At 41.4% G+C, this 20189-nt stretch overlaps 2 protein-coding genes across 2 annotated transcripts in view; one reads left to right on the top strand and one right to left on the bottom strand.

Annotated features, from left to right (window-relative positions):
* The first annotated feature begins 749 nt into the window (after nt 1-749).
* On the top strand, nt 750-1926 carry B3GNT5 (UDP-GlcNAc:betaGal beta-1,3-N-acetylglucosaminyltransferase 5). The gene has a single exon (XM_010159719.1). The coding sequence runs from the start codon at nt 750-752 to the stop codon at nt 1884-1886; it is 1137 nt and encodes a 378-aa protein (XP_010158021.1). The 3' UTR covers nt 1887-1926.
* A 3497-nt stretch (nt 1927-5423) lies between these two features.
* MCF2L2 (MCF.2 cell line derived transforming sequence-like 2) overlaps nt 5424-20189 on the bottom strand; it is a 60006-nt gene continuing 45240 nt past the window's right edge. The window contains exons 11-16 of the mRNA XM_010159720.1: nt 19929-20120; nt 18957-19148; nt 18397-18574; nt 7712-7815; nt 6156-6244; nt 5424-5499 (exon numbers count right to left, since the gene is read on the bottom strand). Coding sequence (XP_010158022.1) covers nt 5424-5499; nt 6156-6244; nt 7712-7815; nt 18397-18574; nt 18957-19148; nt 19929-20120 — 831 coding nt within the window. The remainder of the gene's footprint in view (nt 5500-6155; nt 6245-7711; nt 7816-18396; nt 18575-18956; nt 19149-19928; nt 20121-20189) is intronic.

The raw sequence follows: 20189 nt of genomic DNA, 5'->3' as shown, positions 1-20189 counted from the left end.
CTGCGAGGCCTGTGGGCAGCTGTGACGGCCGGGTGCGCTCACGCTGGGCTCAGTGCAGGTCTGCGAGGGTCTCGCTCTTCAACAGGCCGCCCAAAGACTGCTTGTAAACTCGGTCACTTGTAGGCTGTGGCTGCCTGCCTCGGTTAAAACAAAGTGTGTTGTCATCTGTTGGTTAGCAGCAGCGGGCTTTTCTTAAAGTTCCTTGTGTCAGAACTGAAGTCGTTGTGTCAAGTTTCCCTTCTCCAGCCTCCCCCAAGCGTGCTCTGGGCCACTGACAACCTCCAACTTGCTGCCAGGTTTTGGGGGAGGGTCTAGGTGGGTGGTGATGGGGAGTGTCTGAGTAGTCAACTCATTTCCTTAACTAAACCCAAACCAGCTCACTAAAATGTTTCTCCTCTCCCTCCCCCCTACAACTGGTAGGTATTTATCTCCATGAAGGAAGGGCAGACGGGAGAAGATCCGGCTTAGAAGTGTAGCATTGGCTTCAAGATGCCCCAAAGGGAAAATACTCGTCTGCAAGTCTCATCCTTCAAAGCTGTCTGCGTTCTTTCAGTCAAAGAAAAGCGGTTTTTGGGAAAGATGACTTGTGAAATGCGTGAACAAAGCTGGCTTCACAAGGACGCTGAATGAAAGACAACATGCCTTACAACAGACACTTATCTTGAAGGGGTGACACTGTGCTCTTAAACTAAAACACCGGCGCTGTAAAAACACTGATCCAGAATAAGGAATAGAGAAACTGCATCAGAATGTTTGTTAGTCCCAGAAGAGTCAGAAGATGCCATTTTTTGCAGATATTTGCCACTTGCTTCATACTGTGTCTCATGATTTTTTGGGGACCATTTGATAATCACATTGTGAGCCATATGAAGTCCTATTCCTACAGATACCTCATCAATAGCTACCATTTTGTGAACGACAGCCTCTCTATCAACAGGGATAACTCGGACAGAGTATCAAGCTACCAGTACTTGATCAATCACAGAGAGAAGTGTCAGCAGCAGGATGTCCTTCTCTTGTTGTTTGTGAAGACTTCTCCCGAAAACCGTCATCGGAGGGATGCAATTAGACAAACTTGGGGTAATGAGAAGTATGTTCATTCTCAACTTAATGCCAACATTAAAACTCTGTTTGCTTTAGGACGCCCAAGAGATCATCTGCAGCAAACACAGCTGCAAAGAGAACTGCAGCTGGAAGACCAGAAATACAATGATTTGATTCAGCAAGACTTCTTGGATACTTTTCACAACCTTACTCTTAAATTGCTTCTGCAATTCAGCTGGGTGAATGCCTACTGTCCTCATGCCAGGTTCATCATGTCTGCAGATGACGATATATTTATCCATATGCCAAATCTTGTTGCTTATCTCCAAAGTCTAGCACAAATGGGTGTTCAAGATCTCTGGATTGGTCGTGTCCATCGCGGCTCCCCTCCCATAAGAGACAAGAGTAGCAAATACTATGTTCCATATGACATGTACCAGTGGCCTGCTTACCCTGACTACACCGCAGGAGCTGCATATGTGATATCAAATGATGTAGCAGCTAAAGTATATGAGGCTTCATTGACTCTCAATACAAGTCTTTACATAGATGATGTTTTCATGGGTCTCTGTGCCAATAAAATGGGAATTGTACCACAATATCATGTATTTTTTTCTGGGGAAGGAAAGGCTCCATATCATCCCTGCATTTATAACAAAATGATGACATCTCATGGACACGTAGATGATCTTCACCAGCTCTGGAAGCAGGCTACAGATCCCAACGTTAAAAAGCTTTCTTCAGGGATTTGGGGTAGAATATACTGCAGACTAGTCAATGTTGTGCTTCTCTGTAAACTGTACTATGAGGATACATATCCTTGTTCAGCTGCATTTTCTTAATACTTGAATACCTGCATTGAAGATCCACTGAGCCAAAACAGAGCAACAACTTGTTAGCTGTTTATTCAAATTATACGTAAGCATGGAAAGAGGTAAAACTTAAATGTGAATAGTTGGGGGTGGGTGGGAGGAAAGATGGTCCCAAATTCTGTTCAGAAACTCTTCTGGAATAGCTCTCCTATTGTACTACAACTCTACATTGTAGCCTGTTTGTTTGGTTTTTTTACACCCTTCCAGGGATGCAAGTCTGGATTAAACTATGATGGACTTGACTTCTAGAATCTGAAATGCTTGGTGAAAACATCTGTTGCTTTGAACTTGTTAGTAAGTCTTAAGTATTTTTAAAAAGCTGTGTGAACCAAGGCACGTGACAAAAAAAAAGGAAAAATCTGCCATTTCAGAATGGAGTAGACCTTTCAAAACAAGGAAAACAATTTTTGACTTGATGAATGAGACTATTGCAGTAGCTTAAGGCAGTGTAGATTGGTTGCAAATATTCACCATTTCTCAATGCTTCACAGAAAGAAAGCCTGGACCTGCACAGTGACAAACAGTGAGTGCTAGAAGTGACGACCTGCTACAATCCTCTCCTCAAAGCTCCCTCAATCTGAAAGAGGGAACCGTGTTTGAGTGCCCTCGGACTTGGTTGTTTTAAGTAACAAAGGTGCTCCCTTTAGATCTGGACTGAACTTGAAAGGATAAAAATAAATATTACTCATGTAGCTAGTTTTGCTAATCTTTGTCTTCTGAAAACAGAAGCAGTATATCTAAAAAGGCCAATCTTTAATAATTGAATGAGCTGAAATAGGTTTCTTTTAACAGTGCTTCTGCTTACCAGTGTTCATGGTTCTAAAGGGGAAAAGCACTCCGAAGTCCCCAAGAATGTTACTTATAGCTAACTTGAAGCTGTTGAAGACTTCTGGGGGAAAAAAAAAATCCTTAAATTTCATGCTTGTACCAACAAAGGAGGTTATTTTCTGTACAAAGTTTACTTCACAGTGGAAGGAAAGGCAGAGCTGCAGAAACTCAGTACACAAGTCAAAAACACTTAAAATATTTCTCTTGAAGTCTTAAGCACAAGATTGTCTTGAAAATTTCAGGGTAGTCTGTGTCCTCAAAACCCTGCATCTCAAATATATTTCAGTGTTAATATTGCCTGTGGGAGGAACACCTCCACATTGTGAATCCGGACAGAACTAAGTGATGCTCAAACTCCAGCCATTGAGTTGTACTGTGGTGCCGTGTAAATACTGTAGAGAACCAAACTTCTAGGGTGTCTGCAGGCTTCCCGTATAGCTCACTAACGGGGTTTTCAGAGACTCAGGACAGCTAGTTTAGTTGCTAATTGCCAAACCTGTGGTAGCTCTTCCTGGAGTGGACACACAGCCCACACAAGGTCCAGGCAGATGCTGCTTGTGAAGTGATTTGATGCTGGAACAAGTTCTAGGGGGGACAGTGTCAGAAAACTACTTCTGAAAGCTTGAATGGGTCAAGTTTATCAGCAGAGCAGTAACAATGCAAAAGCTTACAAATTATCGAGCATCCATTGGAAATATGCTAATTACAGGAGTACTATTAGCTTTCTGTCCAAGACTAGCCTTTTTCTTCTGCCTGAAGTGTTTTGCTGTGTGGAGCAGTACTTGATCCCTGTCTTCTGACTTTTTACTGTAGAACAGCTATACAGGACTTGGCAGCTTTAAGCTGAAAGTAGTAAACCTTGTTTAAATAATTGGTACTTCTCTTGGAGCTGTGCTGCAGGTTTTAAGGACTTGAGGAGCTAATGGTACGTGTTAGTGTAGACAGAATCCAGGAGTGAGCTTGCTGACTGTTCTCTGAGCTGCTGTTTCAGATGGAGGGTACGTAGCTACTAGAACTAACTGAAATATGTAACTTTCTATAATTGGTTTTTCAAAAGGAAAAGAATAAGAATCCTAACTGGACCCAAATGTTGGGTACATAAATAGCCCATAAAGAAATCTTTTCTTGGTGTCAGAATGATTGAAGAATGGAACAGCTATACTTGAGAAGGGAACTGGATTTATTCTGTTCTTGCCTAAACAGTTAGATTACAGTACCAAGTATGTGTGTCTTTTAAATGAAAAGACAACCCCAGCACAAGACAACCCTAGATCTGTATGACCTGTTGGCTTATAGAGAAATAAACGCACATCTAGAGGAAGTATTCTGTACTGAAGGAAATCTGCTTCATCAGATCTCTGACCTGTTGTGAGCCATTTAAATCAACAAGCTGCACAGCAAAATGGCACTACTAGAAAAAGTCACCCCGTTCACTGTAGGGAAGGAGGGTCTTCATATGCAGTATGCAACCAAAATGTTCTATTAAGACTACAATTCTTCCAGCAAAAGTATGTGTTGGGATTTATTGTTTTCACTCGTAAAGGTAAAACAAGTTTTAAGTAGGTTAAACCTCTGCAAGGTAATGACCTAGGTAACATCTAAAACACTGCTTAAATGTAGTTTGCCATTACTGGAAAGTCACTTTTCACCACTGAAATACTTTGGTTTACAGCTAGTTTGAGTTTTGTTTGGATTGTTTCTTAATCTTAAAAGGGTCTCGATGTTTGTAGTATGCATTTTCTTTTGCTGCAGTGAAAAGAATTTGCTTGTTGACTAAAAAGGGAAGCATGAAGGCACTCCTTTCAAAAAAAAAAAAAAGAAAGAAAAAAGGAGAAGCTAGAGAACTTCTTATTTTCTGGCTCTAAACACTGTCAAGATTTGTACACCTTTATCTGGAACGTTTTTAACAATAGTCTTGGTGCTCCAATGCAGGGCTGTCAGGTTTTACTGCTACAGATAAAACTGTATCAGCCTGAATGGTCACTCCTCATTAAGAGATTGACATTGTTGCACAGCATATTTAATGCTAAAGTTGTTTTTACCTGTTTGTTTGGTTTGCATCAGTTTCCCTTTGATATTACTGATTTTTATACAAACTATTCAATATTTATTCTTAAACTTTGCTCTGTACCACAAAAAGAAAACTGTTTTGTAAAACTTGTTTTGAATAAACAGACTTATTTCTTTTAAAAAAAAAGAAAAACACACCAAAGGTGGTAAATACCTCTTGTTGCATTCTTTGTAACTGACAGGCTCAGCTCTTATGTTCTTAAATGCTACAGAGTCCCCTCTTGAGGGGACTTCACACTGTTCTCTCCCTTCCACTGCTTCCTTTCTATTCTACCATGAAACAAACCTTTTGTAACAAAAGGCAAAATTGATGTTCCCAGGAAAGGAAACAGTTCAAAAATTTCTTTATCAAGCTTCAAGGTCTAAAGTTGCTTGAAACTGCCAAATATTAGAAGCTTAACCTGTTGTTCATACTAACTTCCAATTTTGTACTCTCTCTTCAGGCAGTTGTTCCAAGAGGTGTGTAGGTAAAAGTTCTGTTTTCAGATCACTCTCTGCACCTTTTGAAAACTACCAGCCATGGCATTTTCATAGGTTGCAATGACATTCAGATAGCAGTAAGTTGCATTTTTGTATGCACGTCTGATTTGTGTAGCAGATGTATGAAGCCTAGTGTTTCTGAGATGCAGCTCCAGTGTGTAGCTGTGCAAGAGAGACAATGTAAGTATAAATTGTCTGAATCTTGCTGAAGAAGAGAACAAAGGAAGTGAAGTCAGTGAGGATTGTGGGGTTTGGATTGTTGCAGGGTGGGTTTGTTGGGGTTTTTGTTTGGTTTTATTTAATTGCTCCCTTTGGCCTAGAAACAGCGCAGTTCAACTGAAATAAACTTGTTTTGCTTGGTAGTTTTTGTTAAGCTAAATGACTTAAGTATTTGGTGTTTTTGAATAAATCATTAATAATCTTAAGACTTTGCAGAAAGGGAGAAAAGATTATTGCTTGCATTTAAAAAAAAAAAGCTTTTCAGACAGTCAATTATTAATATCCTGAACACAATGAGATAATCTTTAATACTAAGCCTTGCACACACTTACAAAAAGGCACTGTGACTTATTTTTCATGTCATGTAATTAAGGCTTCTAAGGGAAAAAAAATTGCGGGGGGGAGGGGGGAAAAAACCCACCACCACCCAAGCCCCCTAACCAAAACAAATGATAAATCTTGTTTTTCCAGCTGATAGATTGTGTATACATGCATGGCAATAAGCATTTCAGTGACTTGACTACATCTAATTATTTATTAATCTTGGTGAATGTCAAAGAAGTCCTAGAGACTGTATCGTAAGTGCAGTCATTTGCATTCTAAGAACAAAAAACTGATACTGGCCGGCGTGTGCAGCCTTACCTCCTCCTTGTTGACAAGTTCTCATCGCTCTCGCTCATCACCAGGACTCTGCTAGATCCCCCTTGACTAGCTTCATGCATCACTTCAATCTGAATAAAAAGGACACAGTGAAAGTGAAAATACTTAATTGCTGGTGCCTTTATTTAAAGAACTTTAACTCTTTAGGCTAGGTTAAACTGTTTATTCTTTCAGAAATCACTGGATAAGTTAAAATAATTGAATTCTAGATGTGCAGGTTATAAATCAAGAATGCCTCCTCTCTATTTTTCTACTTCCTTGCTCAGTATTGGCATGGGAGGCATTCTTGACTCCAGGCACAGTCTTCATGTTCTTCCACCACTGGAGGTGAATTACCACCTTGAGTAGGTAATTACAGGCATACCAGTCTGTTCCTTCCTGCCTGAAGCTGACCCAAAGCCTTCACATTTTCAGTTTTGTACGTGTGGAGAAGTCTAGGGAATAGCCTTGTGCGTCAGAAGTGCCCCAGCAGTGTTGTGCACGGCAGCGCGTACCCTCTGACACCGAGTGTGGTATAGATGTGCCAGTGAGGGCTGTCCCCAGGTTGAATTTGACTAGACCTTTTTACATAATATGTTGATAAACATTAATCTACTTCCTTGTCCAGTCTTGCAGAGTTGGAGCGCCTCAAGTGTGCTTCAGGCAAGTTTTAAGCAGGCTTTTCCCCCTTTTGCTTGCACCTTTATAAGTACCAAGCACTTGAGCTTACTCAGAGGCAATGTCCTCAGATTCAGTAAAACAACTCTGCTGCTGAGTTTGCAGTTAATCCAAGGCAGTATCTAAACCCCACTAGAGTCTTTAGGTTCCTAAGCACTTCCATTTTTAAGTGAATTAAAAGTGAATTAAAATTTTTCCATTTTTCCACTTTCCATTCTGGGAGGGGGGAAAAGCAGTGGCCTGTGTGTATTCTGCTGTAAAGCTTAGGAATAAGGAGGAAAGGATAAAGATGTCCAGAGAGTTGTAAGCAGAATGATGTTGCGGAAACAATAATGCAGCAAGTCTTATCATGGAGACACTTGTCCATGCAGCAGTGGGTAAGCATGGAATTTTTCATGGTTGGTTAGGTTATTTTTAAGTATTAAATGTCTCATCTTTCCTCCTTTGCATAGAAACCACCCTTAGAAAATATTTAAATGGGAAAAATTACATAACTTTGTGAAAACCTGAGCACAGCTCAGAGGAGCTGGAATAAGATTCCAGTTGTAGAAACAAAATAGTTTGTGTGCTGTAAGGAACATTGGGCACTTTGGATGCACCTTAATGTATTATTGTTGGACATTACCTCCACATTTCCTCTTTGAAGGTAAGTGATTTCTGCTTTAACTTGTCTTTCCATGTGCCTGAGTGTGAATCAAGATCTTTAACACTGTTATCTGAGTAACTTTCAAACTGCAACGTGAAGTGTAAAAATTAAAAAGAAGCTTAGCAGATAATTAACTTACTCAATTTTTTAATTCTAAGTATAAATATGTAAACCTATATTTATATTGTTTTGAGTGCTCTCACATATGGAGTGTCTCCAAAACACACATTCCTACCTTAATTCCACCTTTAGTCTTCTTAATGCTTTTCTTTTTTGATAAGTCTACTTCAGAAATGGTCTTTGGAGGGCAGGATATTTCTGTGGACCTCCTGTTGGTAGCTGGAAGAGTCAAAAAGAAAGTAACATTAGAAAATGTACACTAGAAGTTGAAACCCTACTTCCTGATCAAAGCAACAAGCAAAGATCGTGTCACATCAGTGGTTACTTGGAGGACTGAATTGTGGCTGGAGTGGTGAAGGAGCAGGTGGCACGAGGGATGGGCTGACTGGCTGGGTGTGCCGTGTTGTCTTGAATTGGCACCTACAGATCCACGCTGGAATGACTACTTCGGTTTGGCTTCCTCCCTGTACCTTCAGGGTAGCTCAGGTATGCGTCAGCCAGCTCCACCAACGGTTGGGTAATTTTCACGTGCAGCTTTTCAGCTCAGGTGTCGTTACCTGTGCGAGTTCCCATAGAAAGGAAGTTTTGATTGTGGTAATGGTTTGCTAATGCTGGATTACAAAGGACTCTCTGCTGTAAGGTTTAGTCATATAAACAAGGCTCCAAAGAGTAATCATACAGGCGTTCACCCAGTCCCTGTGACTGTAGGTAACTGCAGTGAATCCAAGGAAATGATTTTTGAAGATGCCCTGTTGTGCCAGGTTTGTGGGGCCTTGCAGGCTCCGTGAACCACAGCTCACAGTGAGTTGTCTAGTGCTACTAGAGACTCATCCTGAGGCTGCTGTCCAAAGAAAAGGTTTGAATGAACTATGGGAAGGGAAATCATACATTTAGCTTGAGTGGGAAATAATCTGTTACAGGTTGTATCTATGTTTTAAGCTGATAAGGAGTACACAGTGCATGTTTTATAAGAGCAAGGCAAGCAGTGGTCTCCTTTTGCTTCGTTGCTGAACTGGTAACAGGCAACCATGCATGTCGTGGTAAAAACACATATGAACACCAGATGAAACGATGAAAGAATCTGGGTCAGGCAACAGAGAGCAAAATTGTTGCAATTCTGAGATTAAGTCCTTTTTGGTTTTATTCTGGAAAACCTTTCTAATTGGACAAAAAATTTTCAAAAACTAAAAGTTGGTGTTTTCAAATGCATCTGGCAACACTGTTTCAATAGTTTCACTAAGGTGAATGTTTTGAGGCATTAAGAGTTTTGGTGGTCGCTAGTAACTTTTTCTTCTTTGGAAGAAGCTGAGGGATGCAATAAAAAAGATGCAGACATCTTTGACTGGGGAGGGCAGAGTACAGAGATTCATGTAGGAGAGGACTGAACACTTTTAAAAAGACACACATTAACAAATTTTCAAATGCCCTTGTCATTAAATTCTTTTAATTTTGTTAGAAAAAAGGGGGGGGGGGGGAGGGAAGGAAGAAACCACAGCCATCCTCCAAATTATAGTCAGTTAAAAAGATAACACAGAAGTTTTGTAACAGAAGCTGACATGTCTTCTACTCTGTGTCTTTTCAACTACCTTATCGTGCAGCTGGGAAGAGCATTAATTAAAGCAGCTTCTGTCCAACTCTCTCCTAAGTATTCCTGCGTTTATCCCATGCTGAATGACATGGGGACTTGGCAACATCCATTTCATGCCTATTACTTTCTCACAATGACTCCGTATTACGAAGTTTCTGCAACGGAACAGCAAAGTTGGGCAGCCACCAGCAGCTATAATCGATGGGAGAACATTCTCATGGCTCCCAGGACTGAGCTGCCATGTGACTGTCGACTGTTTGGTTCTTCCATCACTCTCTTTCAGAATACACAGCAGGAGATTGGTTTTGATTTTGAGCACTACTTTCAAAGGATGCCTTTTTCTCATCCCAAAGCAAGCTTTTCATGAAAGAGTAATTGTTCTCTCAAGGATATTGTTATTTCATCCAAAATGTGTGCTGATGTTTTGAAACCAAGGTGGGAAAACAAAAAAGCAAGATACTGCAAATGTAAGGTTTTTGTCTTTGTCAGCATTCTTCATACCTTCCTAATCTGCAGGAAGGATTATTTCTACGATTGGCAAAACCAGAATACCAACCTTTGTCAACTATTTGATGTGTTCAAACAGGCCCTTTTATGTTTTTCCCCATGAATCCCTGCATAAAGTGGTTACAAGCATCAGCAAACACACTCTTTTCTGTACTAATGCATCCTGAAGATTCTATTTAGCCTTAAATTCTCAGCTACCGAGATCTTGTCAGGACGCAGGCTGTGATCACACCTATGATACCTAACAATATTCTCTCATGGAGCTTCTCCCAACTATATCCCATTTTGGTCTTGAAGAATCCTTATTTAAAAAAAAAAAAAAATCTAAGACTTGATCACAAAATCCAGATTTAATTAAATAAACCAAGACATCATTTCATACTCCACACACTCACCAAGCACTCCTGAATATGCTAGATACGCTGCCAATGTCCAGTTGCCCTATGTAAATCCAAGTTCAGTCCATTGGACTGATCTACAAACTTAATTCCCAAGTTTTATATGTACCGGATGTGTTATTATTCCTTTTAATAATTTTAGGAAACATGAGAACTTTGGCTTAGAACAGCATATTCACTAATATGACTTGTTTGACCTATTCATTAATCGGAAAACTTTCTAGCTTGATGGTCGATGCCGGTATGAAAATCCTGGCTGAAATCAGCGGCAGAAAACATGGAACAGTCATGACTTTGATGTCTGGATCACAGTTTACAAATTTGGCTCCAGGTGATCCAGGAAAGAGCACTGGACAGCTGAAGTGAAAGATGACGCATTCACAGAAAGCCCAAGTGCAGATGCTCCTCGATCCAGCGAATTACTCAGGTCAGTTTACTCACTTAGTCTTGGCTTCATCAGTACAACATCTCAGAACAAAGGAGGCAGATACAAGATAAGGAAACGGTCCAATCCAACTGCTTATATTTCAAGGGTGAATTTGATCTGTATTGACACAGAAACTTTCCCCTTTTAATTTGACCCAGAAATGAATTGAAAACAGGAAGCAATCTGGTTTTGGTTATGTTCCAGAGTATTTTGTGAGTTATTGACTGGCCCATATTCAAAAGCCGTTGCCTGTCACTACATTTAAGTAGTTTCTGGACTCATTTAGAAAGAAACAGCCCAAATACCTGTCAATTATTATTGCACTAATTACTGTGGAACTGAAAATATTTTATAAGGGAAACTCCTTTATAAAATTCAGTACAGCTGGCCGTTTCAAGGTCATTGCTGTACTGCTGGGGAAGCCGAGAGACAGAGTGTTCCACCACCTACTGAAAGAACAAAGACACGAACAAAGGAAAACTATCTATAAACAATCTAAGGTCTGCCTGGTTTCAAGATGGTTTTATCCTGTTGTTTCACAGCACTCCCCTGGGTAACGAGTAATGAAGATTTCATTTTGAACTCAGTAATATTTTAAATTGCTTGATGCTGCTTTTAAAGCAAAGCTTGTTAAAGGGCATTTGCTGCAGAGGTAAACTTTTTATGGCAAGGACATGTACAGTAAAGCAGGGTTTATGTCTGACACTTGTTTTCACCTGGAGCACCACCGTGCTTCTCCTGTGTCATTTTAGCACTGCTTGCTAGGGTTTTTTATGAACACGTTGCATGATAAATAAGGAATTCCTGTTTTTTACCTAGCCTATAGTAAGTGGTGATGTGGGCTGCATGATCCCTAAAGCTGCTAGGAAAGGACATAGACTCGTGTGCTCACTGTGGCTTTGCAGTCTCTCCACCACTCCAGGACTGGAATGAATGTAGTGAGGACAACTTGCTGTGCTGTTTGTGAGGAAAGGCTGTGGTTTCATCCATCTCCCCACCCTGCTCCTGCATGGCAGGGTACAGGCGCCATCTCTCAAGCAGTTTCTGTCTCACAGACAGGCTACATCCCCCAGTGAGGCACAGACAGAACTGTGTGCAGCTCCCGGGTGCTCAGAGACAGCTGGATTAGTCCAGCCAGGTAACTGGCCACACATTTACTCCTGATAGAGTAAATGAAATTCATTAACGAGCAAGAGACACAGACTCCCTGGTCAATGGTTACAACACACCTCCAGCACTTGCAAGATGCTTAAAGACTCCCTCAAATAAGTACCCTGCTTTACGTTCCAGTCCTGTGTGAATTTCCCAAGTGCATGCTTCCCCGTCTGTTGTGTGGGAGAGTTTGTGAATTCCCACCCATCACCTACAGCAGAATCAAAGTTCTTTGGCAAGAATAGGCATAGAAACAACTAACATGCTGAACTGTTTATTGGGGCCTGCAGCTCATGCTGTCCCACAGGAACATGACTTTGAAGATAATTATCACAGAATGGTTTGGGTTGGGTTGGAGAGGAACCTAAAGATCATCCAGTTCCAACCCCCCTGCAGGGACACCTTCCACTAGACCAGGTTGCTCCAAGCCTCATCCAGCCTGGCCTTGGACACTTCCAGGGATGGGGCATCCACAGGTTCTCTGGGCAACCTGTCCCAGTGCCTCTCCACCCTCTCCAGGAAGAACTTCTTCCTGATATCCAATCTAAACCTCCCCACTTTCAATTTAAACCCGTTCCCCCTTGTCCTGTCACTACAGGCCCTGTAAAAAGTCCCCCCCAGCTTCCTTGTAGCCCCTTCAGGTACTGGAAGGTGCTATAAGGTCTCCCTGGAGCCTTCTCTTCTCCAGGCTGAACAAGGCCAACTCTCTCAGCCTGTCCCCATAGCAGAGGGGCTCCCGCCCTTGGAGCCTCTTCGTGGCCTCCTCTGGACTTGCTCCAACGCGTCTGTATCCTGATGTTGAGGGCTCCACAGCTGGACACAGCACTCCAGGTGGGGTCTCACGAGAGCAGAGTAGAGGGGGAGAATCCCCTCCCTCGGCCTGCTAGCCACGCTTCTCTGGATACAGCCAAGGATACAGTTGGCTTTGTGGGCTGATTAGTGACTTAATAATGGTTTTGAAGGCTGGTGATGACAAAACAGCATGCTTATGCAGCTAAAGAAATAGCAGAGCATCTAAAGGTTTATCATTTACTATGACTTAATACAGAAAGCCATTTCCATTCTGAAGCAATATAACCCATGCTTCTTTGCTCTAGCGAAATTGCTGTCAAGGCCTCTGTCAATCTGCGTATACAAAAAGCACAGAGCGAGGGCCCTGTATGGGGAATATTATTCTGCAAGGAGATGTGCTACTTGGTTTCCTCAGACTTGCCCAAGTGCGATAGCTCTACAGCCATAGAACTGAAAGCATCTTTTCCTTTTCTCTACTTCGTTTATAGTAATAGCTTGAACTATAGAAACTGGTTGTTTCCCAAAACCATTAATGGAAATCACATGCACCATCTTTTCTGAGTCAGCTAATCTCTCTGCAGCCTCACTTCTCCTCCTCATATCCCCAGACTCCTGCAAGACATTCTTCTTTTATCCTCTGTCCAGATGTTATTAGTTAGTGAGTGTTACGCATTAGTGACTGTGAGGAACGCTGGAATGGATCCAACTAGCAGTCGGACACATTCAACCGAGATGGAACCAGTTTGAATTGTATTATTTAAAGAACTGAAAAGGCTCCAGATGTGCTCTCCCATATGAATTTCATGTTCCAAGTTGGCCTTCTAAGATGCTTGTAGGGTGAGTCATGGATTTTGTATGTGCAATGTGCTGTTAAACATGTTGTTTGCCCAATGAGCTCACAGAAATTTTGACACCTCTGCTCCTGTATTTCACATTTATGTTTCACTTGAAGAAATCTCTAGGGGAATATTTTGTAGCATTTAGAAGACAGAAGATGCCAGAAGCAAAGCTATATCTGCAACCCTAATGTTGCCCCTTTCCTGGTAAAGCATCTTGGTCACCCCCCTCTAAGAATCCTTGCCTCCTTCAGTGCATGGAATCAAAACCAGTTAATTCATGAGCAGCCATTCACTGTTTTGATTTATCTGTATTTCTTAGTAAGGATCCAGAGCCTTATTGTCCATATGCTATTTCAATCCCTGATCTGAAAATAATCGTCTTTTTTCTGATAGCTGTTTTTACAATTGGAGTGCTTCATAAATATTAACTGAGCTGTTTTCCTAACACTTCTCAGAGCTAACAGGCTGTTATCAGCCACCCTGAGATCTCAGTGTTCCATAGATAAAGATCAAAAGAGAATACACTACTTTGGGAGACCAAAGTTACATTTTTAGAACTGAATTTTCAGGTTACTGAGTGTTACAGGCCACTTCACATGTTGAAGAGCACGTGCCCTGCCCAGCACTTCAGATTTCAGCCTTTCAGCGTAGATTTCTTTAAGTAGTGGCACAAGTTATTAACACCACCCCCCAAATGGCACTACGTTGAACCACATTAACACCCACATGGGTTTTTAACAGGGTTGAAACATCAACACCTACTGCACCAGCTTCTCTTTCCCACGTCAGCAGGGGTAAAAGCAGCAGTGAGTTGGCATGTTTTCAGGGCTGACTCCAGGACAACTGAAACCCATCTGAACTGGGTTTGACACAGCTCTCCCTCTCCTCCCAGCCTCTGGCCACACACTCCTGCCTCCTTTTTGTCAGCGCTGCTATTCATGGAACTGGATGGTGAGGAGCTGGACTAGCCAAAACAAAACAAAAACAAGACACCCCCCTCAGTGACAGTTTTCAGTTCCCTCCTTTGTTCCCACTGGTTACGTGACTGTAAGTACAGCGGGAAGGCAGTTAAACACTGCTGCGCTGGGCAGAGGAGAGGGGAAAGGCAGACTGTCGCAGCCCTGCATTAAGGGCTTAAGCTGCTGCAAGATCATACTATAAGGAAACAAGCAGTGCAGGGGATAAGAAACATACTTGGTCTCTGGGTCCCAAAGATTTTGGCTGACCACAAAGGAAATGAGACTATAGGAGCCAAACTGTAGCAAGTTCGTACGTCATGAATGTGTATGAACTGAAACTTTTTTCCCCCCAAGTGCTTATAGTTCTGCCAAACCTGGGCACTTTAAGATGGGACAAAACTACTGCATACTGCCATGTTCCAGTTCTCACCACAAGACAGTCTTCCTAGCCTTGTTCACTGAGATGGCCAAGCCACTTTTCACTGAAGTTTCCCAACAAGTGTCATGCTGAAGATGGATAGCCTTCGGGAGAGTTTCATTTCAAAGTGTTTGAGTCTGTGAGAATTACAAGCAAATGAAAACAGAGAAATGCTAACTGCAGTCCCCCCTAATAGCTTATATGATCCTTTATAGCTCTGTGGCTTATCCTACTGTGCCTGACCACCTATGGGCAATACTACCCTGCCTGGTTTAACTTTGTGGACCTGTCCCAATTCGCTCCAGCTAAGGAGTTTTGTACAGAAATGCAATCTACAAATATGTAGTCAAATCATCAAAAATTATGCCCTCAGAAGTGAACCAGAGCAAAGGAATTTCCCCATCAAATGCCACCTCTTTGCTCCCAACACACACAGGGACAAGTTTAGCCATTAGCAGTGCTCAAGCAGCTTCCATAGGGAATAAACACAGTTCTCCTTGAAATAAGGTGTCATATACACTACTTAAATATTTTCAAGGCACCTATTATAAAAGGGTCAGAAAAGGGTTTTCTGCCTTTTCTTTGTTGACCTGTGAATAATATTTAAGCAGATTCCCACAGCTAAAATGCGCATCAAGTCCAGCTGGCATAAACTTTTGAGCATCGTGGTAATTCCAGTACTAAATTTTCACTGTTGAACAGGCCTGTCTCTGCAAAATTTACAAGTTCATTTATGAAATCAAAAGCTTCAAGCAAAACTGGGATGAATTTAAATTTTAAAATTTTGCTTCAGAATTTTCACATCCACAGAAAAGCATTGGGTAAGGGAGAGGTTACAGTGCAGCTCTGAGCTGCTTTCCTGGATCTTCACTTTGCCAAGAGTCACCAGAGACCCTAAGGATGTAGACATAAGAGCCTGGCACAGTCATTTCCCTGACAGAAACCTGCTCTTTCTCTCACAGACGGTATCAGCTCTGCCTGTCTGCAGTTATGTATACATCCATGTAAAAGGAAGAGTCTCACGCTTAAAATAATAGAGCATTTTATGCCTGAGCCTTCACATCTGTTAAAGTTTTTTCCATTAGCACCCTGGATTGGATTGAATTTTCCCTACCACTTCTTGTCAGGGAAATGGAGAGTCAGCGAGTCAAACCAAAACAAAATCTATTCTGGAGCGAATGTAGCTTTTCTCCTTTCAGAGGCAACCACTGCAATGCTGCCATGGTATTGTTACATCTGCTGCCTGGGGACAAAAGCCTTTCTTTCTGGTCTTCTATTTCTGTTTACCGCATTTTATTGCCTTTGTATTTACACAGACTCAGAACGTCGTATTTTCCTGCTGCCATATTCTATTTCACAAACTTTTAGAAATATTCAGGTATGTCCTGGGTAACAAATAACAAGGAGTTACAATATCTGTTTCAAGAAAGCGCTCATTGCCTCTTTCCATTTTCCAAGATGGCGCTCAATAAATTCTCCTCAAAAATAAATGCTGATTCTGCATTGATCCTGTGAGTGTGGAAAAAAGGCACAGAGGAAAGTCCAAAAGAGGGTAGCTTCAAGAAGAACAGAATTTCATAGCATCATTTGCAAGGCTTGAAATAGGACTTTGTGTCCCTGTTTCTATTCTCAGCCCCATTTCAGACTCAGACTGTGAAACCCCCGGTGAATCACTCACTTGATCTGTGCCTCAGTTTTCTTTCTAAAATAAAGAGGTTAAAATACTTACCAGTACTTGCCAAGTGCTTTGGCATTCTGAGGGAAAGGGCAGTCAGGAAATTCAAAGTACAACTCTTTGTAGGGGACAACTGGGTGATAGCCAGAGGATGCCATTACACAGTAGATGTAAATATGTATGTGCTGTTCACAGCGTTAACATAACTGGGTTTGAGTCCCAGGCTAAGCTGTGGATAGTCGGGGACATCTTCTTTGTACAGAGGTACACTAGGTCAATCTTCTTCAGGCCCAAATAATCTGAATGAAATGCTATAGTCTTACTTCTCAGTGTCTGAACAGGACGGGGTTGCACTTTGTATCTCCTCAGAGAACAACTGGAGTAACATTTTAAAATAAATTTCATCTACCTATTAATTTGCAACAGGACATAACAGGCTAATCCTTGTCACACTGTTATCCTGTATTGTCTTGTGTAACACTGAACTGCAGTGCAAGGGTGAGAGCAAGGGATCATCTCAGGATGTTCTGTGAAACAGCTGATAGTATCAGCTGGCTGTATGAACAAGAATCAAACTTAAACCATTGTCATTTATATCCTAGAACCTTAAAAATAGCCACTATCTATACAAAAAGTTTAGTTAAAAAAAAAATCTGCAAGTGCTGTAGATTGACAAGAAAGAAGTTCAAGAAACACAAACACAAAGACTGCATGCATAAAGAGAAATGCAAGACTAGCTTTCAGCCTGAAGATGCAGTTCCACAATGAGTGAAAGCCATTCTAAAACTCCAGCACTAATAGGTGATCTCCAGAGCTCTCTACATTTTTCTTACTCATGCAATGGAAAACCAAGTACCACATTTTTGCAGTCAGTTCATCGAGTTTTCAAGCTAAATCACAACTCGTACAGCTAACTGCCAACAGCAGTGAAAGAGGGGAGCACATTGCTGGAGGATGTGTGGGTAGCAGAGCAGGAACTCTTCAAAAGCACAGTGGTCTCAGCTTGCTTTAAGCCAATAGTGAATCTGAAACTTGAGGTAGCAACTGTATGTTAAGAATACAGCTAGCATGGTTTGGGGGGAAAAAGTACAGATGCCAAGCAAGCGTGGTAACTGGAAGAGGAAGATGATCTTCCTTGGTGAGAAAGGGTGAGTGAGGAGCAGAGGAGAACAACTGGGATGTTTGTGTAGCCTTGTGATAGCATGCCTAGAAAGCAAAATGGTCAGGCTACTGGCTGTCCTGATCTTCCTGATGAGAAAGCAAAGTTTATTGCACTGCTCATCAAACAAATTAGATTTTTTTCAAGTCTTTTTTTCTAACCGTTCCCCTTTTAAAAAGCCATAAGATTCAATTATTTAATTTCTTATAACCATCTCTGCTAAGAAGGGACAACCCCTCCCTGCCAACAAGGGTAACTGATGTCCAGGATGCACTGCTTCAAATTAGCTGCTGCTTTTTGCAGAAAACAGTTATCTTGGTTAAAGGCACATGCTAGCCTCAAATCAGGAACCTTGAGTAAATTCCAAACAGAAGCAATGTTCAACCTTTATAGTTAGTAGAGGACAACTCCAGGAAGTGAATAAACAGTTATGTAGAGAGAAAAGGCAAAAATTGCACAAACAAGTCAGTGTCACTAATGAACACTTAACCTTTGCAGAATCTGACTGAAACTTGAGGGATTGTGACCTTTTAAAGCCAAATACTCACATTACAATATATGCAATGTAAACTTGGTTCTCATGCTTACTGCACATAGTTGGCAGTAACTAGCCTAGTTTGGGTTTTAAAGAATTAGCAATATAAGACATACTGAGAAACAGTATAGGAATGTACTCTGCAGACTAGACCTAGGAAGAGAAGCCTGGTTTTTTTTAGTTCACCTTTATGTTTGCAGTGACAAATATTTCACATTCATTTTTAACAGCTGGGCCCACAAGGCTGACACCAAACATCAAATCCGAGTTTTCATTGTGATAACAAAAATTAAACATGACTGCGTGGAATAAACATTCTTGTGTATCTGAAAGCAGCTGTTCGTGGCCTACCTACTCCTGCTGGTCTGTTAATCTTTGGTGATGCTCGCTTTGGGGAAGATTCAGGATGTGGTGCAACAGGTTGTACTGGCCGGGTCTGTTTGGCTGCCAGCTTCTTCAGACTTACTTGCCTCTTGTCAAACATTTCTTGTACATCTTCTAGTTTTTGTAGAATTCTTTGGGCATTGGCCTAGGCAGAGAAAAGGTGAACAGCAGAAGGTTGTCAATGCTGGACTGAGCAAGTTAAGAAAAGACTTCTGTTACTCAGACTAGAGCTGAAGGTCATACTGTGCTGCAGTTTAATGCAACCCAGGCCATGGACTCTGCACAGATCTCAGTTTCACCAAGGAGCACATGGTGACTCATGTAGTCTTTCTAGCACTACTCTGAAAAAAATCACGTACTCATCTGAGTAAAACTATTGCCTCAAGTTCTCGTCTCTATACCCTTTTGGGGTAGGGAAAAAGGCAATTTGAGCAGATTCAAATGCATAGCCCAGTACACACTCATGTACAAGGCAATTCGTAATTATGAAATTCTAAGCGAGTGCCTGTATATCTGAGGGGTTTTACCTTTATTTCGGGGGTGAGGATCATGTCAAACTGATTGTAGAACTCCTTCGGGTTAGAGAGCTGGTGTTCCTTAGCTGTTACCAGGAACTTCTCAATTTCAACGAGTGCAGTTTCAGCTCCCTCTTGTGACTGGCACTTGTCCACAGCTTGGGAAGCTAAGAGGTAGATTCCAGCTTCACACCATTGGCTTGCCTTTAAAGAAAAATGGGTCAAGAAGGACTCTGTCTTCATGTACAGTCCATGCTATGAACTGTTGCCTCTACTCTATGAAATACAGATTTGCCCTGACATATCACTAGGGGAATGAATGTTACTTCATAGCACCCAACAGTTCCTGGCCACAAGTCACCCCACCTAGACAAGCAGAACAATAGCAAGTTCAATTCAGCTCTCATAGGCTAGATGGTCCAGTAGCACGTAAAATAATATTCTGACCAAAGAGAAGTGTTACTGTAGTTGCTGCAAATTGAATGTCAGCTGCACTACCTCATTTGGGTGTTCAGTCACACAATTATCCAAAAACCTAAATGAAGATTTGAACCATATCAAAACTCCCCAAAACTTCTTAGGCCTATAAACATTGCTTGGCAACAACTGAAAACATTAATGTGTTGTCAACATACTTCTCAGCACAGGTCTAAAACATGCCTCATACTAGCTACTGTGAACAGAATTAACTCTATCCCAACAAAAAACCAGCACCACTGTTCATTTTTAAACACTGGAATACATTTGGTCCTCATTTCAAATTTAGGCCTAGGTCAATTTTGTCTTAGTTTTATTTCCTACTTTCTGTAATTTTAAAACCATAATTATGGGAAGCTACTGCTTCCGGTTTTATAGTAACAGTTTCTGAATGAAATGGAGAAAAAAACCCCAACTTTTTCTTTTCATCCAAGTTACCTGAGCTTATAAAAACACTCATTTTCAATAGAACCTTACCAGGGCTGTGATCTGATAAGGTTCACTCACCTTATCTAATTGCTTATGCAGCTCAAGAGACTTTCCCAAAATATCATACTTTTTCTTGGTCTCATTGGTAAAGTCATCACAAATACGCCTGAGTTCAACACACTTTGGTCTAATGGAGTCAACTGCATAATGATTGTTTTGGATGAGCTGTTCTCCATGGAGAGCTAAAGACTGGGCCTTCTCCAAAGGTTCCTGTGAAATTCATGAGAAAAATCTGAAGTTAGATATTAAAATGACAGGCATAGTGAAGACAATCCATCT

The sequence above is a fragment of the Eurypyga helias genome, unplaced genomic scaffold (genome assembly GCF_000690775.1).
Source record: "Eurypyga helias isolate BGI_N326 unplaced genomic scaffold, ASM69077v1 scaffold16449, whole genome shotgun sequence".
In the NCBI taxonomy this organism is placed as follows: domain Eukaryota; kingdom Metazoa; phylum Chordata; class Aves; order Eurypygiformes; family Eurypygidae; genus Eurypyga; species Eurypyga helias.
The sequence above is the reverse complement of the archived record's forward strand: the minus strand, read 5'-3'. Positions and strand labels throughout refer to the sequence as shown.

What these genes read in the sequence shown, in the direction of transcription:
- B3GNT5 (XM_010159719.1), top strand. Translation starts at nt 750, where the DNA reads ATGTTTGTTAGTCCCAGAAGAGTCAGAAGATGCCATTTTTTGCAGATA.